This window comes from Tenrec ecaudatus, chromosome 14 (assembly GCF_050624435.1).
Source record: "Tenrec ecaudatus isolate mTenEca1 chromosome 14, mTenEca1.hap1, whole genome shotgun sequence".
Lineage (NCBI taxonomy): Eukaryota > Metazoa > Chordata > Mammalia > Afrosoricida > Tenrecidae > Tenrec > Tenrec ecaudatus.
The window spans coordinates 23,018,985-23,045,107 of record NC_134543.1 but is presented as its reverse complement, the minus strand read 5'-3'; the positions used below and the strand labels follow the sequence as shown (position 1 = coordinate 23,045,107).

The 26,123-nt window shown below is 39.6% G+C and overlaps 1 protein-coding gene and 2 non-coding genes across 3 annotated transcripts in view; all 3 read right to left on the bottom strand.

The window, feature by feature from the left end:
* Positions 1-26,123, bottom strand: part of GTF2A1 (general transcription factor IIA subunit 1) — a 43,099-nt gene that overhangs the window by 5,726 nt on the left and 11,250 nt on the right. The window contains exons 3-8 of the mRNA XM_075530546.1: positions 19,941-20,145; positions 17,761-17,822; positions 9,675-9,750; positions 8,084-8,217; positions 5,783-6,103; positions 1,511-1,600 (exon numbers count right to left, since the gene is read on the bottom strand). Coding sequence (XP_075386661.1) covers positions 1,511-1,600; positions 5,783-6,103; positions 8,084-8,217; positions 9,675-9,750; positions 17,761-17,822; positions 19,941-20,145 — 888 coding nt within the window. The remainder of the gene's footprint in view (positions 1-1,510; positions 1,601-5,782; positions 6,104-8,083; positions 8,218-9,674; positions 9,751-17,760; positions 17,823-19,940; positions 20,146-26,123) is intronic.
* Positions 18,357-18,501, bottom strand: LOC142427184 (small nucleolar RNA SNORA79). The gene has a single exon (XR_012779996.1). It is a non-coding gene; the product is annotated as a small nucleolar RNA SNORA79 (small nucleolar RNA).
* LOC142427047 (U7 small nuclear RNA) lies at positions 21,509-21,569 on the bottom strand. Its single transcript, XR_012779883.1, has one exon. It is a non-coding gene; the product is annotated as a U7 small nuclear RNA (small nuclear RNA).

Below are 26,123 nucleotides of genomic sequence, written 5' to 3'. Positions count from 1 at the left end.
CTAAGTCAACCAAAACAAGTGTTAGTTCTTGGTTCTTCATTTCACAAATCCATCCTTGTTTTCAAGGAAACGGAAGAAAGCTCTAGGAAGCAAAGCTACAGATAGAGGTAATAAGAGATGTGTACTTATTTAAATACATTAGCCCACAAAAACAAAGGTATTGGTCTATGTACATATATTTATAAGGCAATACACTGAGGGCACGGACGGGCCTTGGGACTCAGCCCATACCCTCCCCTTCAATTCAAGAACACTTTGATCTAACAAAGTGGCATTTTGTGATGCTCACCCCCACCCCCACCCCAACACAACAGCTGAAGACAAAACGGGTGCATAGCAGATGTGGTGAAGACAGCGGATAGTGCCCCACTATTAACAGATATAGCATCTGGGGTCTTAAAGGCTTGAAGTGAAATAAGCGGTCATCCAGTAGAGCAACAACAAGCCCACATGGAAGAAGCACCAGTCGGTGTGATCATGTAGTGTCATCAGGACCAGGTAACAGGCATCAGAAGTTTGGTAACAAACAAAAACGTTTTGGTGAGCAGAGACCCAAAGCCCATCTGTGGACAGTGGAACATGCCCCCATAGAGGGGTTGCAGGGAGGGGACAAATCAACAGGGTGCAGTGGGTCACGCAATATACCTTTGATCCCTTGAGGCCTCCTCACCCCCCATGCTCGTGACCCCAGTGCTGCTTCCCACACTGGACTAGATGGGAGCTTGTACATAGGCAAGAGATAAAGCTCATGACACATGGAACCCAGGAACAGGAATGGGAACAGCGATACCAAAAGGGTAGGGGGAAGGGGGGGAGAGGTGGAGAGGAAGGGGCTACAGATCGCAATGAAGGGCACATAAACACACACACACAACCTCCAGGGGAAGAACAACAGAAACTAGCGGGGAAGGGAGACAGCAGTCGGTGTGGACATGAAAATAATAATCTACACGCTATCAAGGGGCCACGGGGGGGAGGGAGGGGGAACAGAGGAGCTGATCCCAAGGGCTCAATAGAGAGTAAATGTCTAGAAAAGAACGATGGCAATTTATGTACTGATATGTCTGCTACCACTGATGTATGGATTGTAAAAAAGTTCTAAGAGCCCAAATAAAATGATAAAAAAAAAATTTTTTTTAAATACTGTCTCTTTGTAGTCTACCCCACTGAGGGAATCTTAGATCTTTGAGGGGTTCAGTCAGGCTTAAATGGAAATGAGTTCTCCCACTAAGTTAGCTATTATTATTGAGTGACAAGTCCCAAATAGCTTTGTTTAAAATGACCCAAGTTGACAAAGTTGAGCAGCACAGTGTAAACTGAAAAATGAAAGAACACAACCAATGTCCACAATTTCATTCGTAACTTATTTTCATTCACTGTTTACAGGGAAATGAAGGGGAAAAAAGAGGCATCGATCAGCTATCCAAATGTGTGAACAAAAGACCAAGGATGGACTATGGAAGAAACTACATACAGAAATCCTGCTCCCAATCTGAGGACGAGCTATTACCTTGTCATATTGGCACACAACGACATTTTCCGTATCAAAGAGTTCTTGTCCTTCCTCATCACTCACATCATCTTCACTGTTGAGAGGCTCCTATAAAGGAAAATGAACATACTTATTCCTACCTCATGTATTAGTGCCCTAAATTTCTGAAAGTTAAAAAAAAAAATCACAATGACCACCTGGTTGTTCTTTGAGAACAAGCAAATGTCAACTGCATGTATATACCACGAACTTAATATTAAGTAGCAATGGAATTTAACAGTTAGGTAATACTGTTAACATGCCAACAAGAAACTAAACACAATTAAAATGGTAAGCTCTGTAACTTTTGCCCTAATTTTTTTCTCCTTTCTTTTTTTACATTTTATTAGGGACTCATACAACTCTTATCACAATCCATACATATACATACATCAATTGTATAAAGCACACCCATACATTCCCTGCCCCAATCATTCTCAAAGCATTTGCTCTCCACTTAAGCCCCTTGCATCAGGTCCTCTTTTTTTTTTTTCCCTCCCTCCCCTTTCCCCCCTCCCTCTTGTGCCCTTGGTAATTTATACCACGTTATTTTGTCATATCTTGCCCTATCCGGAGTCTCCCTTCCCCCCTTCTCTGCTGCCCCTCTCCCAGGGAAGAGGTCACATGTGGATCCTTGTAATCAGTTCCCCCTTTCCAACCCACTCACCCTCCACTCTCCCAGCATGGTCCCTCACACCCTTGGTCCTGAAGGTATCATCCACCCTGGATTCCCTGTGCCTCCAGCCCTCATATGCACCAGTGTACAGCCTCTGCCCTATCCAGCCCTGCAAGGTAGAATTCGGATCATGGTAGTTGGGGGGAGGAAGCATCCAGGATCTGGGGGAAAGCTGTGTTCTTCATCGGTACTACCTCGCACCCTAATTAACCCATCTCCTCTCCTAAACCCCTCCATTGGCTGACACTTGGGCCTTGGGTCTCCACTCTGCACTTCCCCCTTCATTTAATATGGTATATATATACATATACACATACATACACACACTTATATCTTTTTTTTTTTTTTGCATGATGCCTTATACCTGGTCCCTTGGCACCTCGTGATCGCACTGGCCGGTGTGCTTCTTCCATGTGGCCTTTTTTGCTTCTGAGCTAGATGGCCGCTTGTTCACCTTCAAGCCTTTAAGACCCCAGACACTATCTCTTTTGATAGCCGGGCACCATCAGCTTTCTTCACCACATAAGCAAATGTGGTGAAGCTCTATAACTTTTTAAATCTGAAAAGAAATTCAACTTTCTTTTCTCTTTTAAAAATAGAAATACCAGGTGAGAGGTGCAAGGGAGGACAAGAATTATAGTAACCACTTCAAATGACCTAAGGAAATAAGACATAATGGGCTAATGACATTATGTGCCAGAAACAGGGTAAAAAGGAAATCGATGTGGAAAAAAGGAGAAAAGCTATGAGATAGGTTAGCAGGCTGGCCTAGGTCTTTACAATAAGAATGAGGACTCTGAACAAAAACGAGCACGTCTACCACTGGGATACCACAGCCTACTCATTCCAGCTGGATGCTTAGAAAATCAAGAGATGCGGACTATCTGAAATAGATGGAGCTTCAAGACTGGAGGAAGGCTTATTACCAGCATACGCTAACAACCTTGCCTGCTCAAAGTGAGGACTTGAAGCACTTGCTGTTGAAGGTCAAAGATTCTAACCTTCAGTTTGCAGTACAACTCAATGTACAGAAAACCAAAATCCTCACAATTGGACCAATAGGTAACGGTATAATAATGGAGAAAATATTGAAATTGTCTAAGATTATGTCTCGCTTGTATCCACAATGAATGTTCAGGGGAGTAGTGGTCAAAAGAGAAAAGGACACACTGCACTGGTAAATCTACTAAACAGAGCAACCTCTTCAGAGCATTGAAAAGTAATGCTGTTACTTTGAGGACTAAGGTATTTGCCAATCAATCAGCCTTGCCGCATGTGAAAGTTGGGCATTGAATAAAGAAGACTGAAGAACAATTGGTATATTTGAATTTTGGTATTGGTGAAGATCATCAAAAGTTTTATGGACTTTGAAAAGAATAAACAATATTTTCTTCGAAGAAGTACAGACAGAGTGCTCCTTGGGTGCAGGCATGGTGAGACTTGGTCTCACGTACTTCGTACATGTTGTCAGGAGACACCAGCCCCTGTAGGAGGATATTACGCTGGGGGTTGTAGGGGGGGGCAGCAAAAAAAGGGGAGAAAACCTTTGATAAGATGAATTGACACTAGTGGCTGCATCGATGGACTTTAACATAAGAACAATTGTGGGTCTGGTACCGGTCAAGGCAGTATTTCCTTCTATTATACACAGGGTCACTTTGAGTTGGAACCAACTGGACAGCGCCTAACCACCACCACCATTGTGAGGGTCATGGTGGCTGCACATAAGGGACTTCATAAAGTCCATGTAAAAAAGCACATTATCTTTTCATTATGGTTTCCCATAAACCCTTTGAAGCAGTTAGGCTTAAAATATAAAGGATATATTAGTAACAGAATTTAAAGTCAACATAAAACCTAACTAGAATATAAAATGACCAACTATATTAATAGGTTAAGTGTGGTATTTGTAATAAATGAAGTATCTTAAAAAGTTCCCTCACAAAATCAAAGTGCAACCAACATTATGTAGTTTAAGAATTTCATCCTATCCAAAATAAATCCTACCTATTTAAGCAGTTACTTCTCATTTCTGTCCCCGAGACACTAGGCACTGTCCACCCATCTGTGGCTCTATGTGGGCTGTGCTAAACACTGCCTACAAGTGGCGAGCGCTGCTATGGACTTCCAAGTCACTTCAGCCGCACAGTAAGCCTACACACCAAGAAGCAAACACCTAACGCCGCCGCCCTCACAATTTTGTGCTGTATTTGGGCCTACTGTTGTTGATGACTGCTTAGAATCATACAGTATGTGGCCTTGTATGTCTGGTTTCTTTCATTGAGTTGTGTCTTCATTTTAAAACTGTTCTCAAGGTTCATGCATGCTATTAATATATACTATCACTTCATCTTTCGCACGGCAGAGTAACAACTCATTGTATGGCTATACATCTGTCCATTCATCAGATGTGCATTTGTTTCCAGCTTTTCTGTTACTCTAAATAAGGCTGCTCTGAACATCCACATGCATTTTGTTTGTTTGCTTGCATTGTTGTTGGGAGCTTTCAAGTTGCTTTTATACCTCATAGTAACCCTACAAACAACAGAATGAAACACTACCCCGTCAGGAAGCATCCTCAAAAACATTAACATGATTGAACCCACTGCTGTAGTCATTGTGCCCATCCCCGTCATCCAGGGTCTTCTGCCGTTTCAATGACCCTTTACCAAACATAGCATCCTTTCACCACGGATTGCTTCCAACACGAAACTCAGCCATCAAGTCTATTCTGACTCAATAAAACTGTCCCTTCAGGTTGACAAAACATTCAAAATCTTTCTAAGAGGAGACAGCCTCATCTTCTTACTGGGTCCCTGCTGAGAGCAAGGCTAAGGTACATGAGAAGTACCTTGCTTGCTTCTAAGGAGCAATTCAGCTCTACGTCTATACTTTTGAACTGACCTGACTGAAGAGCTGAGCATTTCTGATCCAGAATTATATTTGTTACTCTCCTATAATACAAATCCCTTATCTGTATTGCCCATGAGTTCTGTGTTATCTATGGCAAAAATTTATAGAACCCAGCAGAGGAGGAGAGGCTGGTATCAAAATAGGAAAGCAAAGGTGGAAGGTACAGAAATTTGTCTAAGCTCCTGCTCAGTGAAATAACGCTCAAGGTTGTTCTCATACTTTCTTGTAAAGTCAGAAGGTCATACATACAGAACTCCCCTGCCATTTCTGCACCGTAGTAAAAAAACATTCTTAAATAAGGTAGCTCTCTCTCTCTATGGAAGAGCCCAGTGGCATCATGGTTAAGAGTTGGGCTGCTGATTGCAAGGTCAGCAGTTCAAACCCACCATTTGCTCCATAGGAGAAAGAGAATAAGGTTGTCAGCTTCTGCAAAGATTTTGTTTTATGAGAAGTGATTATGTTTGGATAATTTATGAAAATACAGTAGAACAACCAAATAATCTCACCACAGTCAGAGCAATGTAACACTACCTTTACTGACATACATTGCATAGCACTGCCAGAGCTCTTCGAAATTAGACAAGAATCCAGCAATTTGACACTAACTATAATAGGAAATGGCTGAGTGGGTTGCTATTTCAAATCTTTTACTAGAAACTTACTTCTTCTACTTGCCCATCTTCAGCTCCATCCTTCTCTTTGTCTTCCTCTTCATCATCATCATAATCTTCTTCTTCGTCTTCATCTTCTTCAGATGATGTATCCCCTGCTCCATCAACCTGTAACACCAACGGAGCTTGCGGCTGAGCAGCCTGGGCCTGTGGTGGCTGTTGGCCAGTTGCTGCTATCTGTGCTTGTGCTGGCGTAGGGGCTGCCACCGTCGTGGGTATAACTTGAGTCTTATTTCCTGTAAATAAGATTTGCTGTGGCTGGATGATGACACCTGTCTGTGGTGAAATTCCTCCTGGAAGAGGAGCCAGTACCTAAGGCAACAGAAAACCACAGATTAGGAAGAAGGGACTCCAATCCAGAGGCTCCAGTTCAGAAGTGTATACACAGAAACAGGCCTAAACGCGGAGCAACCAGAGTGCACAGACCCACTGAAGTCCCTAGGTGGCGCAACCGCTCTGCACTTTACTTCTAGCCTGAAGGTGTCAGTACTGGGGAAAAAGGTCTTTCAATCTGCTTCTATAAAGATTGGAACCAAGAAAGCTTATGACAATGGATTTGTGAGACTGATCCACTAAAATTTCCTTTCACTATGCAATTTCTGAGCAAAAACAAGTTGACCTTGAACAACGTGGGTATGAATTACAAAGGTCTCACATAAAGATTTTTTTAAAAAAATACCTATGATGCTAATCATTCTTCATGCCTCTTCAGAAAACTGAGCAATGCAGTAAAAAGTGAGCTCTCGTGGTTCTCATGTATCTTCATTGTGTTTAGTGTAAAAGTGTAAATTTTAAGTAACACCGAGAGATTCAAACTAAGTGCAACTAGTGAATGATAGGCTGAAAGTACTCCCAAGAAGCTGAAAAAGTTAAGACTTTCCAAGGGAAAGTAGAGTTGACTGAAGGCTGCAGCTGCAGCAGCTGCCTGCCATTTCTGGATGAATCCAGCAAATATAGGGGCCAACAGGGGCTGGATGATACTCACGAGGCCATTGCTGTACGCCAGCAGGCATGAAAATCTTGCACTTTTGACAAAATACTTTTTGATCATGTCAGGGTGTGGGACACAAATTAATGCAGACGACCTTCTCAGAGAGTAACACTTGAGTTTCCATTTGTACTGAGAAGAGCGAGGCTTTTTTGTTTGGGTGTCCTTGCGTGTTTGGAAAGAGTAGAAAGAGCTAGTAGGAGAAGGTCAAAGTAAAGTACGACAAAGGTAAAGTACGACAGCTTCTAGAAAGTAAGACATCTGGTGAATCCAGTGAGAGTAACATGTAATTTTGGAAAGCTGTAAGGAGGAAGGATTCATGTTCTTCCTCGGGCCTTTATCATCATTTGGATATTACACGTTGTATTCTGTCGAGTACTAAACTTCCTCAGGAAAATAACCAATCGCTCGTCTTTTGCCAATGTCTGCACAGTTTAATAGTATAAACCTGGCATACAAATAGGTAAACATATTATTAACTTTGATCTAAACAAAAACTGGAGCAGGTAACCATTCAGAAGCATGCCAAGAACTAAACTTGTGAGGCTCAAAGAAACAAGATCTTTAAAAAAGACCTGGTAAATCACACTGAGTTGTTTAAATATTTTATGATAGGGAATTATTAAAGGTACCAACATTTGTAGAAAGATAACTCTAAAAAGAATGGTGGTCAGGTTGGCAGGGACATCTGCCCAGTGGCTTGAGAATCAGTTAGGAAAAGAACACAGGATTTCACTAAGAAATGATAAGTGCATAAACAAAAAGACTAAGGAAAAAATATTTTCCCCAAAAAACATATTGAGACGACTACAAGCATGTGAAATAAAGAAACTATAAGAATTGGTTGGACTTCCTAATACCTCGGAAAATGGCAAAGAAGATTATATACCACCCTCTTCCAGAACATATATAAGCACATGAAACTAGAGCTTTGACTGCCTTATGTATTCTTAAGTCCCTGCTCCTTGCAAAGACCCTGCGATCAAAGACCCCGGCTCCTTGTAAAGACCCGAAGTGGTCAGCAAATGCTTGTTGCATGAATGCTGAATGACTTAGTTAAGCAGCTGGATAAAGAGTGGTGCAAACAAAAAAGGTTCAAGATGATGATGAAGGATGAATAGGGACAAAAATCTAATTTTAAATATGTCGAATTTGAGTTACGCTGAGGTGTGTATACATGAGCAACTTAGCAAAGTGGGATCTGCAGCATTGGAGGCGAGCTGAAGAATCTATGTATGTAAAGCCATGGACCGACTCAGAAGTTCATACAAAAAGAATTCCACAATGACCACTGATTCTTTTACCTGTTGTATTACAGGAGCTTGTACTCCGCCAGGCTGCATTTGTGGTATAACTTGCTGTTGTAGAACGACTGATTGCTGAGGTTGAAAAATATACTGGGCACCATTGGCTGCTCTGACCACTTGAAGAAGTTGGCCTAAAGAGAAAGTATGCAGCCAGGTTACCATTTTAAAAGAGACAATATTCCCCCAAAATTCCCTAATACAGGTAATAGTACCCAGGTTACTAATGAGATCCGTCCATGAAGTAGGTTTTTAAATGGGAACCGGTGTGTCCTGTTAGCTAGCCTTACTTCAATACTAGCAAAGCCTTTTCAATGCTTTAAACGCTGAGCATGCAATCGAGTGAAGGTGTTGGTGCTACTGATTCAAAGTGAGGGCAAATTCATACTACATTCAAGGGCAGAAAGGTTTGAAACCCAGGGACGTAATGTAATTAAATTCATAATGAATTATCAAATCATCACAAGTCCTAGAAATAATAAAGTGAGAAGCTGAACGACCGACTTTATTAAGGGCCCTAAGGGCCATCATGCCCGCTCAGTAAATTATAATCCGAACCTATTCCGAGGAGCCACAATGTTCAAATGCGTTGCTTAAATTATTTTCTTTTCCAGTTTTATCTTACCCAGCTATTTTGCAATAAGGTTTATCAACAAATTATAAAATCTGGTTAAATATAATGGATTATAAAATCTCATTAAAGATATTTACAAATAAATTATCTTTATTGACATCTTAGAAGCCAAGACAGAGTAATAAGATTACCCTACCCCTTTAAGGCATTTTTTGCTTGAACACTTTCAGAAATAAAAGCATAATATTTCATGCAATATCTGAATCATGGTATAACCTTCAAAACTTCTTCAAAATTGCTTAAAAGCAGTAAATATTTGCTGAACCAATTAGCACTGCTACATAAAGCTCATAGAATGACTGGCTTATTCATGTCAAACCAAATCTCTCCAATCTGTTGCTTCAGATAACCCAGAATCATGAATTAATAAAAAAGCAATTCTATATTTTTAAATTATGTAGGACTTCATTTGTTCTTAATAAAATCAGATGTTAAATATAGGGCTTGGTGGGTAAACTTTGGACACATAAAGAGATATAAAAATCAAGATAACAGAGAACACTTAAAATTCATGCAAACATTATTATATCAAAAACCACAAAGTAAGCATTGGTCTTCTGTCACTCTATGCCGAGCAACTTTGTATAGAATAGATTTGCTCTTAAAATATACAATTTAGCCTGGTATCACAAATTAATTCAAATGAATCAAGTTTAGCATTATTACTTATCAAGTTATCTTGCATACTGTGTTTAAGGAGACCTAATAAGCATTTCTATATAATCACAAAGCATAAATTAAACAATAAAATTCTTATTATTAAAGTACAATTCTCATTTTTTCTACTGCACGCTCAACAATGATCAGTTTCATGTGCTTTAACCCTTAAATAACATTATTTAATAGAGTATAACAAATGATCAAAGAAATGTTCAGATGTTCAGACTTTTGAGAAAAAAAACCCATAAACGCCAGAGGGTAAAATTTTCTGAGTGATACCAATGGTTGTCCTGCTACCTGAATTTGTTAAGATCTGTTGAACAGGAGTCACGCCAGCAGGGAGTGCCAAGGTCGCAGCTGTAGCAGCAGCACTCTAAAAAGAAAGGAAAATTGAATTCATATCACCATGTGCATAAGAGCACTTCAGTTGGTCCTTCAGCAGATTTAGTAGTATTTGAAATTGTTAACTTCGTTGCTGCTGTTGTTAGGTGCCATCGACTTGGCTCCTAAATGAAGAGTTCTAAAAGCACTAAGTCCCATTTTTAAAATGGTACAATTAAGGCGACAAGGCATAAATGACCTACATAATTATCCCAATCAATTCAATTGATTTTGTTTTATTTTTCCTGGAGAATGTGCTCTATAAAAATTTCATCCATGGTCACAATAACGCTGCATATTTTGAAAAAACTAGTTTTTGCTTCCTTACCCACAATTCTTTGTTTTCAAATAATGTAATTGAGGCATTCTTAATATCTAAAATTTATGCTAAAACCAACATGCCTTTATAGAAAACCATGTTTCTCCCTAGAACATGGACTACATTATGATCATTCTTAAGATTCCACATCAAGAAATTACTGAAACCCAAATGAAGGCTGAGCATGATAGTGGGACAAGAGGAAAGTCAAGGAAGAAAGGAAGGAACTAGGAGGCAAAGGACATTTATAGAGGTCTAAATACAGGCATGTACATAGGTAAATATATTTATATATGATGATGGGGAAGTAGATCCATGTCCATATATTTTATAGGTTTAGTATTAAGGTAGGAGATGGACATTGGGCCTGTACTCAAGGACTCCCTCCATACAAGAACCCCCCTTTGTTCTATTAAACTGGCATTCGATGATGCTCACCTTCTCAACATGATCACTAAAGACAAAGCAGGTACATAAGCAAATGTGGTGAAGAAAGCTGATGGTGCCTGGCTATAAAAGATACAGCGTCTGGGGTCTTACAGACTTGAAGATAAACAAGCAACCATCTAGCTCAGAATCAACAAAGCCCACAAGGAAAAAGCACACCAGCCTGTCTGATCACAGGTGTCAAAGGGATCAGGTATCAGGTATCAAAGAACAAAAAATCATATCATTGTGAATGAGGGGAAGTGCAGAGTGGAGACCCAGAGCCCATCTGTAGGTAACCGGACATCTCCTTACAGAAAGGTCTCAGAAAGGAGATGAGCCAGTCAGGGTACAGTATACCAACAATGAAACATACTCCCCACCCCACCCCCACCACTATCATGATCCCAATTCTACCTTAAAAATCTGACTAGACCAAAGGATGCACACTGGTACAGACAGGAACTGGAAGCTCAGGGAAATCCAGGACAGAAAAATCCCTCAGGACCAATAATGAGTAGCTATACACGAGGATAAGAGGAGCTGATCACAATGATCTACATATAACCCTCTCCCTGGGACACGGACAACAGAAAAGTGGGCGATAGGAGGTATGATCAGTGTAAGACGGGAAAAAATAATAATTTATAAATTATCAAGGGTTTGTGAGGGAGGAGGGTAACGAGCTGATACCAAGGGCTCAATAGAAAGCAAATGTTTTGAGAACGATGATGGCAACAAATGTACAAATGTGCTTGACACAATGGATGGATGTATGGATTGTAATAAGAATTGTACGAGCCCCCAATAAAGTGATTTTTTTTAAAAAGATTCCACAACAAAAACAATAATTATATTCTAAGTGAAACATATTGAAGGTTTATTAACTCCAAGAAAGCCCTAATGTCTTAAACTGCCAACTTTAACTTGTTTTAAAATGAGGCCAGTATCTGGCATTCAGTTATGAAGAGATGAAAGGCATCATGAAGGAACTTCAAAAAGTCTGTGCAAAGTCCCCTATCTCTCAGTTCCATTTTTTCCACATGAACTTCTTGCAATACCTTCATAATACTGTGAATTTGATCATTTTTCATTTAATACACATCCTTGATTGCCTATTTCTGGAGTTTTTTCCTTTGTTTACCCTCCCCCCCCACTGCCAAATAAGTCTTTTAATACTATTTTTATAATGTTCTCGACAAATTTCTATACATATTACTGTATGAAAGTTTCAAGGAACTTTCCCACCAAAATTTGAAGCCCCTTGTGCAACTGTGTTTAAGCCGAGTTCCCTTTCTTCCTCCCGACTTCTCTGGAATACTCCAATTATTCACAGATGCAACATAAACCAGACATTTTTAGATACAGCGATGTTTGGCTAAGAGTACAGAAAGAAAACTAAACTAAACTGTCTTGGAGATGCTATGCTAGAAAAGTTAACAAAATTTCAAAAACAATACTAAAGTTGGTTAATGATACTATGATCGGGTCTGGGGCTTAGGTACAGTTTTCCAAGAATATATGCTTTTTGGAGCCACCTGACCAGTTTCACAATTTCTACAGGTGCCCTTGGGGCACAGTGGTTATGCACTAGGCTGCGATTTGCAAGGCCAGAAGTTTGAAACAATCAGCTACTCTGGGGGATAAAGACGAACTTTCTATTCCTGTCATGAGTTAATCTCAGAACCCACAGCGAGCTCTATCCTGCCCTCTCGGCATCCCAAACAGTCAGAACTCACTTGATGGCATTGAATTTGGCTTTTGGTTTTATACCTTGGACTTGAAAAATTCCCACTATGGCTCTAGAATTCAGTTGTAGTCTACCAAGGTTCATCTTTAGTTCCTAATTGCCCAGCTTAAACAAATCTTATTTAAAGAGTCAAATAAAAACAATTTACATTTAAGGAACACATTTCAATCACTACTGAGAAATATCATCTAAGAATATTAAGTGCTTATAATTATGTGGAAAGGAGCACTGATCGTGCAGTGGATACGTGTTGGACTGCTAACTGCAAGGTCGGCAGTTTGAAACCACCAGCCATTTCGGCTTTCTACTCCATTAAGAGCTACGGTCTCAGAAAAGTTACAGGGACAGTTCCCTCCTGTTGGCATCAATCCGATTAATCTAAGGTTGGTTTGGTTTTGGTATAATTATTTTAGAATAGCTCTCCCTCTGCTGGCAAAATGGCACAGTAATTTCTATAGGATCATGTTGTTGTTATGTGATATTAAGTCAATTTAAACCCAAAGTAATCCCATGTGACAGAACAGATCTGCCCCGTAAGGCTTTCTATTCTTTCTGAAGTAAATCACTGGGATACCCCTACCCTCCCAGGGATCTCTAGGGCATATCTGCATCACAATAATCACCTGAAAACCATCTATACATCTAAATTGCTCAATAACTATTTAAGTGATATACCTAACACCCATAAAGAAAAACTAAAAACCCCCCTTGTATTTTGCATAATAAGCCAAACATGAATAAGAAATTAATCATTTCATAAGACAGCTTGCAGAGCTGGTTTGATAGGGCCCTGCTTTATACCTGCCACTGTCAAGGAAATGCCTATCCATGGCAACTCTCTAGGGCATTAAAGCGCTGCTCCACAGTTTCAAGGCATTCAGAAGTAGATTGCCTCATCTGTCTCCCAAAGCCATGAGTGGGTTCAACCACTCAATAACCAAGCGCTTGACTTTCAACCAAGCACTTACTCATAGCACCAGCAGGGCTTCTTTTTCCAGTCAGTTCCCTCAAACAGCCTTCTATCTAAAGGATTGTGAAAGTTAAGATTGTGTTTCAACTTGTGAGCCATGATTTTAAGTTTCACACTAATGGTGTAGTCATTCCCCAAAAGATATATTATGAGAGGGCTTCAAAAAGTTCAAATGAATTAAAAGATAAGGAATTTTCCCCTGAACTTTTCAAATATCCCTGGTATGGTCAGCATGATTCCCCTCCATGAGGTCTAGTACGCTTTAAACTCAAATGCACGACCACTGACTTGATTCTAGCTAACAGCAACCCTATACAACAGAGTAGAACTTCTGTGGGTTTCTAAGGCTGTCAGTCTTTATGGAAGTAGAAAGCTTCACCATTTTTCCACAGAAATGCTGGTGGTTTCAAACTACTGACCTTTTGGTGAGTAGCCCTACATGTAGCCCACTAAGCCAGCAGGGCTCCTTGAGATCTGGCATGAAGAGACTAAAATGGAATTTCCACAGGGATGTGGCTCACATTCAACATCTACAGATATTCTGACAAAGCGCTCTAGCTTTTTGCTTGATCTAAAGCTTGTGTACAGCTTATCACAATCTGAACTCTGGGTTCTTCGGATTTGAGCCAGCAGCCTACTTTACTGCCTGTCAAATCTTAGGCTTTGGTGACCTCCACTGATAGTGAAGCAGCCTGCCATCAGATCTGTGATCTTGGGTTCATCAGCCCCTGCAGCTACTTGAGTAAAGAGAAGCTTCCAGGCCAATATATGTATTACTCACGGACTTTGGTCTTATCAGCCTCAACACTCATACAAGCCATTTCCTTAAGCTATCTCTCTGTATATATGTGTGTATGTGTATACACACACACACACACACACACACACACAAGCTTCACTGGTTTTGCTGTGAAGAACCTAGCCAAAGACAACGTTCTCACATTTGGCACCGTGGTTCAGTACTCAGCTGCTAATCAAAAGGTCAGCACTTCAAACCCACAAACCACTCCAAGTGAAAAAGATACGGTAGTCTACTTCCCTAATAATCACAGTCTTAGAAACCTGAGGGTCAGGGGGAGATGGGAGGGGTATAGCTCTACTTTGTCCTAGAGGGTAGCCATGAATCGGTGAAACTGATTTGATGGCAACTCAGATCTCACATTTTCATAGAATTAGACACATTTTCAGTAGGTTCACATACAAAGCACACAGAGCCATCAGGGAAAAATAAAATCAAAATTATTTTAATGGATTTCTTTGGATTGGGAATAATACAAATTTCTTGGAAAAGAGTTCATTTTGATTATGCTTCACATGTAAAATACATGGAGCAACACTGAAAACATGACAGTAAAACGCTAAACAATACATAAATTCTAATTCACTTTGCTGACTTAAGCCTTTATTGCTAGGCGGCAAAGGGCATTTATAGAGGTCTAAATAAAGGCATGTACATATGTAAATATATTTATATATGATGATGGGGAAATAGATCTATATGCATATATTTATAGGTTCAGTATTAAGGTAGCTTAATCTGTTCTAGTACAGTATTGTTTAGAAGCAATCTGAGTCCTTGGGTGGATATTAGCCACAAGTGTGGCAGTTTGGGTCCACCCTGAGATAGCTCAGAAAAAGATTTGGTGGACTACTTCTGAAAACTCAAATACTAAAAAGTCATAGGAAATAGTTCTACCCTGACAAACTGAGTTTCCGTGAATCAGAATTAACTCATGAAATTAACTGATGAAACCAAATCAATTCTGATGGGTTACTGATTTTGCCCCTCTTTAATCATAATTTCAATGCAGAAGTCCACAATATTTAAAGTTCTTTGAAATGACAAGGGCCTGCTGCTGGTGATTTTATCAAAATTTCTGTTGTAACATGACATTTTTCCTTGGGAAACACTCTTAGTAACACTAAGTGAATATAGGGCCGAGCCCTGAGACTTAAGGGGGAAAAAAAGTTGACATGCAAATGTTTTAAATACTAGCTCATTTTGATAAATGACAGGCAGGGTATTTTGTAACTTTTATGCAAAGGAACTGATTCCAATAACTGGAAATACAAGTAAAACTGAAACCGTAGATACTTTAAAACTCTTAAATCACAATTCCTATTAATCCTTATCAATTTCCAAAGATGATGTAGAAATTTGCACTTCAGTCAAGGTAAGAATTTGTGCAGCGGGTATGTGTAGAAGGAAGTCATTTGCTCAGTTGGGGAGACCTGTGATCTGCTTGAGAAACACCACAGATGAGCTTTGTGATTGAAGACCCATTACTCACACAGAAGTGACTTAACAAACAATGAAACAATACTGAGTGTTAGTGCTATTTATGTAGGCTAAGAGATACTTCTAAAATTTATGATGATCCTTAACCTGTAATTTTGGGCCTCAATTTAAACATGAAATGTCAAGAGGTTTTAGTGAGTCTGTGTTTTACAAGTGATCCAAATCAGTGGTGAGGAGGGTGTAGGAGGCCTGGTCGGCCATGATCAAAGGTAATGTAACTGAGAGGAATTATTGAAACCCAAATGAAGGCTGAACATGACAGTGGGACAAGAGGAAAGTAAATACAGGAAAGAGTTCAAGAGGCAAAGGGCACTTTTAGAGGTCTAAACAAAGGCATGTATATATGTAAAACATTTATATATGATGATGGGGAAATAGATCTATGTGCATATATTTATAGGTTCAGTATTTAGGTAGCAGATGGACAAAGGGCCTCCCCCTCAAGTACTCCCTCAATGCAAGAATACTTTCTTCTATCAAACTGGCATTCCATGATGCTCACCTTCCTGACATGATCGCTGAAGACAAAACGGGTGCATATGCAAATGTGGTGAAGAATGCTGATGGTGCCCGGCTATCAAAAGATAGAACGTCTGGGGTCTTAAAGGCTTGAAGGTAAACAAGAGGCCATCTAGCTCAGAAACAGCAAAGCCCACATAGAAGAAGCACACCAGCCTGTGTAATCATGAAGTGTCGAAGAGATCAGGTATCAGGCATCAAAGAACAAAAAATCAAATCTTTGTAAATGAGGGGGAGTGCAGATTGGAGAACCAAGACCCAACTGCAGACAACTGGACACCCCCTTACGGAAGGGCCGCAGGGACATGAAGTCAGTCAGGGTGCAATGTATCAATGATGAAACATACAACTTTCCTCGGGTTCCTAAATGCTTCCCTAGCTATCATAAACCCAATTCTACCTTACAAATCTTACTAGACCAGAGGATGTACAGTGGGTACAGGTAGGAATTAGGAACACAGGGAATCCAGGACGGATGATCCCTTCAGGACCAGTGGTGAGAGTGGCGATACCAGGAGGGTGGAGGAGGGTGGTGTGGAAAGGGGGAACCGATTACAGGGATCTACATATAACATCATCCATGGGGGACGGCCAACAGAAAAGTGGGTGAAGGGAGACATCAGACAGTGTAAGATATGACAAAATAATAATTTATAAATTATCAAGGGTTCCTGGGGAAGGGGTGGAGCAGGGAGGGAGGGAAAAAATGGGGAGCTGATGTCAGGAGTGTAAGTGGAGAGGAAATGTTTTGAAAGCGATGAGGGTAACGAATGTACAAATGTGCTTTACACAACTGATATATGTATTGTGATGAGTTGTATGAGCCCCCAATAAAATGATTTTAAAAAAAAGAAAAGAAATGGCTGGGCAGCAGTGGGTTACAGATAAAAATCAGCTATTAAAAGCCACATTTGGTGTCAATAGTAAAATAACCCACAGAGACCATTTGGTTGTCTATTACTATCAATTTCTTGTCTTAAAATATACTCTTAGTGGATAGAGGAGAGGTTGCACACTGGTGCATATAGGACCTGGAGGCACAGGGAATCCAGGGTGAATAAATAATACCTTCAGGACAGGGGGTGTGAGGGGCGATACTGGGAGAGTAGAGGGTGAGTGGGTTGGAAAGGGGGAACCGATTACAAGGATCTACATGTGACCTCCTCCCTGGGAGACGGACAGCAGAGAAGGGGGTGGGGGAGACTCCGGATAGGGCAAGATATGACAAAATAATAATCTATAAATTATCAAAGGCTCATGAGGGAAGGGGGAGCGGGGAGGGAGGGGGAAAAAAAAGAGAACCTGATGCAAAGGGCTTAAATGGAGAGCAAATGCTTTGAAAATGATTAGGGCAAAGAATGTACAGATGTGCTTTATAAAATTGATGTATGTGTATATATGGATTGTGATAAGAGTTGTATGAGCCCCTAATAAAATGTTTAAAATATATATATACTCTTAGATGAGAAATAAGTAAATACTTGCTTTAATGTGGATTTCTCATTTTCTTTCATTAAATTAGTTAACTTTATAAACCTTAGTGTCTAAATGCCAAGCTAAACTTTAGATTTGCTATTAAATACACTGTTTAGGAAGCTAGTAAAAATGCTGCTTTTGCTCACATCTTGAACAAACTTCATGTTAATAAACGACACACATAAACTTAATCACAACTTGAGTTAAAATATACCATGAAAGTACATTAATTCTGAATCTTACCATGTTTGATGCATTCATATGTTGTATTAGTTTAGAATCAGGAACAATAACCTGTGGTGCCGCTGATACAAAACAAAACAAAAACACACATGGAAGAAAGAATTAATGAGGCTAGCTCACAAACACAAAAAGATACACAATGTTTCTTTTTTCATGTTGTTCACATTTTCTGCATTCAGATGTATTGAGCCATTTGATATGCCAGAACATTCTAAGATGTTATGGAAGACAACAGCTGTGATATACTCACTCTCTCCTGGGGAACACCAGGAATTTAGGAATGTGAAGTAGTGAGATTATCTGTGTTGTGGAACTCTGACACCTTAAATATACGTATTTCTGTACTTCCTCAAATCAACAGGGAGCTCTGAAACAATGTATTCTAGTCAGCATGAACTTTTAACTGATACAATGATACCATTGTAGGAAGGAGTTACTAACTCACTAAGAATGAGCTTTAAAGTTCCTCCATTTTAAAAAATTGACATAGGTCTTTTCTCTTGATTTGATAAGTTACTACAATCATTAGCTATATACCAAGGATATTTTAAAAATACATACCAGAAATAATGAGAACCTCGTGTAAGAGTGAAAGGAGCTGTTTGATTCCGCAAATTTCAGAGAATAGTCAGATAAAACCCATTATCCTATTATTCTCTGAGTGAAGAAAATCAATTTTTGATTTATGATGACCTAAAACCCTAGTGCCACGTCTGAAGGCAATAGGAGGAACAGTCATCATTACAAAGTAAAAGGATTTTATTATTTAATGTAAGGAATAGATTAAAACAGCAACCCTGGTATGGGTTAAGTATTGGCCTGCTAACCAAAAGGTTCACAATTTGAACCCACCAGCTACTCCACAAAAAAACAAAACATGGGGCGGAGTGCTTCTCTAAGGACTTACAGTCTCAGAAACTCTACGGTTCTATCCTGCCCTGTCGAGTTGATGCCAATCAGAAAGGGCTGGGCAGCAGTGGGTTACAGATCAAAGTCAGCTATTAAAAGCCTCATCTGGTGTCAATAGTAAAATAACCCACACGGACCTTTTGATTGCCTATCACTATCCATTTCAAGTCTTAAAATACACTTATAGATGAGAAATAAGTAAATACTTGCTTTAATGTGGATTTCTCATTTTCCTTCATGTTCCTGTTTAATAATCCTTCAAAAGATTTACTATCCATGCCCCAAAAGTTTGATCACTGATTATGTTTGTGGTGAAGGAAAATTCTTGTTATAAGTGAAGGGTCATGTTTCTTAGCCAATGTATGGCCAAGGTTTTACGCCACTATAAAATGGAGTTAGCTAACTTCACTAAACTTTTTAATGCCTCCAATGAAACATTATTTATAACATTTTTTATAGTGCAAAGTACTATGGACAGTCTTTTCCTATCTATAAGCCAAATTATCTAAAAAATTATATATATATACACTCCCTCTTCATTATGAAGAAACAATATTCAGTCAATTTAGACTTACAGAAATTACTACAGGATTGAGTGCTCAGACTGGGAAAGGTTTACTTCCAGTGTTAACATGAATTTTTTTGAAGGAATAAATCAGGTCCATAAAATAGTTTCATAAAATAGATCACTATTTTATAAAATAATAAAACCTTTACTAAATAAATCTTTGTAGATCTGATTTTTTTTAGAAAATCCCTAACAGTCTTCTGTAAAGAAATATTCATATAACTTAACTTCTCTAACATTACTACATCAAAAAAGCGAAAAAAAAATTCATCAATTAAATTTCATATTTTATAAATCTACCTACCTACACATAAGTACACATGCTCTGCCAATCAAAAGGGGAGCAAAAAAGTGTTGGTTTTTACAGGTTTCAAAACCAAAAACCCAAACTCATCACCAGTGAGTCGATGTTGACTCGTAACCCTATATAGGGCAGGCTAAAACTGCCCCTGGGCGTTTGTTTCCAAGATGGTAACGCTTTACAGAAATAGAAAGCCCTGTCTTTCTCCCGTGGAGTGACTCCTGGTTTCAACCTCCTGACCTTGCAGATTGCAGTACAACTCATAACCATCACACCACCCGGGCTCCATAGGTCTCAAAATATCTCTTAAAATAAGATCCAAGAAACCCAGAGTATTTCTCTTCTTTCAAAAGAGAAAATTTCATTTCCAAGTTCTAGGAGAAAAAACAAACCCAGTCTCACCTTGTTGCGATGCAGGAATGAGGACCTGCTGGGTCTGTGTTTGCTGAGGTACCGTCTGCTGTGGTTGGGCTTGCTGATGGTGGTGGTGGTGATGGTGCTGCTGCTGCTGAGGCTGGTGCTGCTGCTGTACTTGCAATAAAAGCTGCTGTTCTTCTGAGTGAAATCCATCTACAGCCCTAGATTGCATTAGCTTATTCTCCCACAACTAAGGGACAGAACATTAAATATTTATAAGTGAAAGGTGGAGATGACTTCAGACATATTGACATAAAACATTCTTAAAAGTCTTTGTGTTTATGTAATCCTTTCATTTTAAAAACTAGTGCAGCCACAAAAATCAATCTCATCTCATTTTTATTGAAGAATGAAAATGAATTTTTGAAGTATCAATCCTCATATCTTGCAAAGAAAATTTTTATGTGCTTTTTTTATATTACCTAATTTGGACAGTAATTCTTAATTAGAAGGCATGATTTAGGGAGGCAGTTTCAACTAAGTTGTTCTTTTTTAAATGACATGCTATTGGGGGGGGGGGGGGAATCTTTCCTTTTAAATAGCATATAAACCCAAATACACTGCCATCAAATCAATTCTCAGGCCGGATTTGAATGCCCCATAGTTTCAGAGGTTGTAAATCACTGTGAAAGCAAATTGCCAATCTTTTGTTTCCCAGAGTGGCTACTGTGCTTGAACTACTGATATTTTGGTTAGCAGTTATCCACCCTCCTTAAATAACATATACAAAACACAAATTCCCCTTTTCTCAATTAGAACACTGATGAATGTTGAAGGGATGGTCACAACATGAGGAAACTGTACTAGAGGGTCACGGCAGGAAGAAGGTTGAGAACCACTGTTATCCAGTCCTTCCATTAGAGAAGCCTAATTCTTCATGTGTGCAACCCACCTAAAAGGAAGCAGCACCGTCTTGGAGGATTTTCCCACCCTTCCAACACTTAGTATTTCCCTCCTGCCATTCGGCCAGGGATTGACCATCTTCCTTTACTACTTAATCATCGCCATTTCCTCATGGCAACACAGAATATGTTGTATGACAGAGAAAAGGATCAGCGAAAGAAAACAGGTAAACAGGATAAGAAAATATTCACAGCTATGTTATCTTCCTTAATTCCTCTCTACTGGGTTTAGGGTTAAATCTAGATCCTTAACCTTTTATGAAAATTGTCCAAGAAAGTCAGTGTTGCTTGAAAGTGCAAATGCAACAGTCAGTGTGTATACAAGGAGTATCAAGAAGGGCTGTGTGCGCAGTGTGCACGTGCTCTCCCACATATACTCTGCATTCTCCGCCAGGGTCTGCTTTTTGGAATACTGCTTCTATCAATGGAGGTGCCTACCAGATTTTTAAGCAGTTCTTTGCCATATTGCAAAGGAATTTTTCTAACTTCTTGGGGCCTATAGCCATTCTAAAAATTTTAGATTTGTATCAACATACTGATAACAATGTCACCATATTTTTGACAGCTTCGTTAAAGTGTCTATTTAGTAAGCCATTTCTTTTTTTTCTTTCTTTTTTTTGTTTTTGTTAAATAGCTGTTTTACTGGTGTGTGGGGGTTTTCCGGGAAAACCAGAAAACCTGCTAGACAAATTCTGAAAGAGCTGTAATACTAGTAAGCCATTTCTAAAGCCTTACTAATGGTCTACTTATAGTGACCGTATGTACAATGGAAGGAGAAACACTGCCTGGCCCTGTACCATCCTTAAAATGGTCCTTCTCTGGGAGCCCATTGTTGCCATTGTGTCAATCCTTCTCACAGAGGGTCTTCCTCTTTTTCCAACCCCATTACTGTATGAAGCATGATGTCCTTCTCCAGGGACTGGACTTTCCTGAGAACATGCCCAAAGTACCTGAGACCAAGTCTCACCATCCTTGCTGTTAAGGAGCACTCTGGCTATTCTTCCCCAACCGATTTGCTTGTGTTTTTGTCAGTTCACTACTTTCAATTTTCTTCACCAGTACTATCGTTCAAATGAATAGATTCTTCTTCAGTATTTCTCATTCAATGTCTAACTTGCACAGGCTTATGAGGTAATTAAAAATCCTATAGTTTGAATCAGGTGCACCTTAATCTTCAAAGTAACATCGTTACTTCTCATTGCTCTGATAGGTCTTATGCAGCAGATTTACCTAGTGCACTGTGTCCTTTGATTGTCTTCCTGCTGGTTCCTTCCATGACAAACAAGACAAAACCATAGACAACTTCAATCATTTCTCCATTATCATGTTACCTATTGGTCCAATTGTGAGCATTTTTGTTTTCTTTACACCAAGTTGTAATCCATATGGAAGGCTGCAATTTTTGATCTCCAACAGCAAGTGCTTCAAGTCTTCCTTACTTTCAGCAAGCATGGAAGGTTGTGTCATCTGCATAATGTAGGTGTTAACAAGCCTTCTTCCAATCCCAATACCACATTCTTCTTCATATAATCCAGCATCTCTGAAGATTTGCTCAGCATACAGATTTACCAAGTATGTTGAAAGGATACACCCTGATGCACATATTTCCTGATTTTAAATACATCCAAGTATCCTCATGTTCTGTTTGCAAAACCAACCTCCTGATCCAGGTATCAGGTTCCACATGAGCACAATGAAGTGGTCTGGAATTCCCATTTTTCTCAAGGCTCTCCATAATTTGTTAAGATCCACTCAGTTGAATGCTTTAGGATAATAAAATACGAGGAAACATCTCTGCTTCAAGCCAAGACCTATCTCACATCGGATATGATATTAAGTGCCACATCCTTGTCTGAATACAGCCTGCACCTCTGGCAGCTCCTCAGCAATGTAGTGCTACAGCCATTACTGGATAATCTGCAGCAACAGTTTAATTGCACCTGCTACTAATAACATTGTTCAATAACTTCCATAATCTTATAGGTCACGTTTCTTTGGAATAGGCACAAATAACGTGTCTTCCAATTGGATGGCAAGGTACTTGTCCATATTTCTTGGCATAGATGAGTGAACACTACCATCAGCTTTTTAACATTTCAATTCCTGGTACTTTTGCTCCAAAGCTTTCAGTGTATCTTGATTGATCAATTTCATACCGCAAACACCGGGATAATTCTCCCATGTCTTGGTGGTTGGTAATTTTATATAATAATTATATTTAAATGATCTTCCTTGTAAGCATCAGACACTTTAATGGCCTCATAGGTTGTGTACTGAGAAGTTTGAACCCACACGCTGCTCCCTGGGAGAAAGAGAGAGGAGGCGCCTGCCCCTGGAAAGATGGAAGGTCTCACACACTGAAAGAGGCAGTGCCCTTGGACCTGTAGGTTGGAATCATCTCAATAGCAGTGATTATTATTTTCCTTGTAGGTATATGTGTATTATCCTATCACTGACAACATTATACTTCAGAATATATCTGGAAATTTTCTTTTTCTGGTGGAGTTTGATCAAGTGCCACGCAGCCAAGAACAAGTAGAGAGTGGAATGAAGGTTGAACATGATAGTGGGACAGGAGGACAGGAAAAGGAAACAGATAAGAACTAGGAGACAAAAGACATTTATAGAGGAATAAGCATAGGCATGTACATGTGGAAATGTATTTATAGCGATAGGTATATAGGGTCTGTGTCCATTTAATTATAGGTTAAGTATTAAGGTAGCAGACAAGACACTGGGCTTCTAACTCAAGTCCTCCCTCAACACAAGAACACTTAGTTCTAATAACCTGGCAATCTGTGATGCTCACCTTCCTGACGTGATTGCTAAAGACAAAATGGATGCATAAGCTAATGTAGTGAAGAAAGCGGTTGGTGCCTGGCTATTACAAGATATAGCATCTGGAGTCTTAAATGTTTAAACAAGCAGCCATCTAACACAGAAGCAACAAAGCCCACCAACCCCTGTGATCACAAGGTGTCAACAGGATCATGTTACCAGGCATCAGAAGACCCAAACCAACATTTCCATCTGAATGAGGTGGGTCAGAATGGAGACCCAAAGCCCACCTGTAGAAAACTGGACATCCCCTCACAGAAGGGTCACAAGAAAGACACGAGCCAGCCAGGGTACAGCATAGCTCCAATGAAATACAATATTCCTCTAGCTCTTTAAATGCTTCCTTCCCTCCACTATCATGATCACATTTCTATCTTACAAATCTGGTTAGACCAGAGCACACACACTGCTACGGATCAGAGCTCACCCCACACAGAATCCAAGACAGATAAACCCCTCAGGACCAATATTAAGAGTAGTCATACCATGAGGGTAGGGGGAAGGTGCGGGGAGAATCAATTGCAATGATTGACGTACAACCACCCCCACCCCCAGAAGGACAAACAACAGAAGCGTGAGTGAAGGGAGACAGAGGACAATGTAAAATATGAAAATAATTTATTTATACATTATCAAAGGTTCACGAGGGTGGGGGAGGAACGGGAAAAAGAGGAGCTGATACCAAAGGCGCAAGTAAAAAGAAAATGTTTTGGAAATGATGATGGCAACATTTATGTTAAAATGTGCCTGATACACAACTGATATATAGATTGTTATCAGAGCTGTAACAGCCCCAATAAAATGATTAAATTTTTTAAATTTTTCTTTTTGACTGTGAATATAACATTTGTTGTTCTTCGGACAGTAAGCCATGAGATAGTCCTTTTCAAAATGGCTAATATCAGTCCATTCCAGCCCATGAACACCACAGATACCAATCTTTAGGTATTCCACTTCACTTTTTGACAGCTTCCTATCTTCCTAGATTCTTACTTCAGACATTCCATGTTCCAATTATTGATGGATGTTTATCATGGTTTCTTCTCATTTGAGTTCTGACACATCAGGAAAAGCTCCGGCTCCAAGCACGTGCACAAGGTTGACTCTAAGGAGGGGCTTGGTGGTGGGTGGTCTAGTGTACATTGGATCGCTAACCACAGACCAGCAGCTGCTTTGTGGGAGAAAAAGATAAGGCTCTCTGCTCTGAAGAAGCTGTACAGCCTCAGAAACCCACAGGGGCAGTTCTTCTCTGCTCTGTAGGGTGGCTTCAAGTCAGAATTATCTCCATGGCAATGAGCTAGTCTTGTGTTCTGAATTTTATTTTAAAAATCTACTAATACGATGTCATTTACTTAGAAAACTGAGCCGATAGCATAGTATGGCCATATATATCTACCTAGAATGCATATTTACAATTCCGCTTGACATATTGAACTATGGAATGATACATATAACTCCCAATTAATAATAAATAAGTAAATAAAAAGATTCCGGATCTCCATACAACTCCTACACCAAAGCAGACTCTCTAGCCTGTAACCAGCCTTACAGATAATTCTCACGTTACAAAGACAAAGCTTCTTAGTATGTTACCTTTTCATTCATCACTGCTAAGTTCTACCCTATTTTCTAGCTGTAACAAACTACTTGTAGTTCCTTGAATGTAGCATACATGTTGTCACGCCTGCAGTGTATGTCACAATTTCCAAATTAGTATACTGTCAAACCCCTCTACTGGACTGCCTCTGCACTTCAGAGCCATTTCTATTTTTGTATTTATCATAGTAAATTTGCTTTTTATTGTTATTGTTAGAGTATACCTTTTTGTTATTGTTAGAAGTATACCTTCCCTACTAAAGCAGTGGTTCTCAACTTTCTTAATGCCATGACCCTTTAATACAGCAGTTCCTCATGTTGTAGCGACCCCCCCAACCATGAAACTATTTTCATTGCTACTTAGAAACTGTCACTTTGCTACTGTTATGAATTGGGCAACCTCTGTGAAGGAGTTGTTAGAACTGCTGTACCAAAGTATGAACTCCTTTAAGACAGTCTTACTCAAGAGACAACAAAATGAATAAAAGCAAAACAAACAAAAGTAACTAAAAGCTTAGCAGGCATTTAACATTCATTTAAAAAAAGAAGGGGGGGGCATACAAAAAACAAAACCCCTATTATTTCAGAATAGTGTTTCTCTATAAGGATGCTGGCAATTTGGGGGCAGAGGAAATATTTACTGCACAGGACAGTCCTACAAGAAATATAGCTTAGAGGAAAGAGAACATTCCTGACTACTGCTCAATAGATGACAAACAAATATGGTCCCACGCATTTCCAACAGCTCTGGGATAAGGCGGGGTACGGGAGTGATAGGCCACTGATAATAATACTTACCATGTGCCATGATGCTAGTCTAGGTACTGAGAGG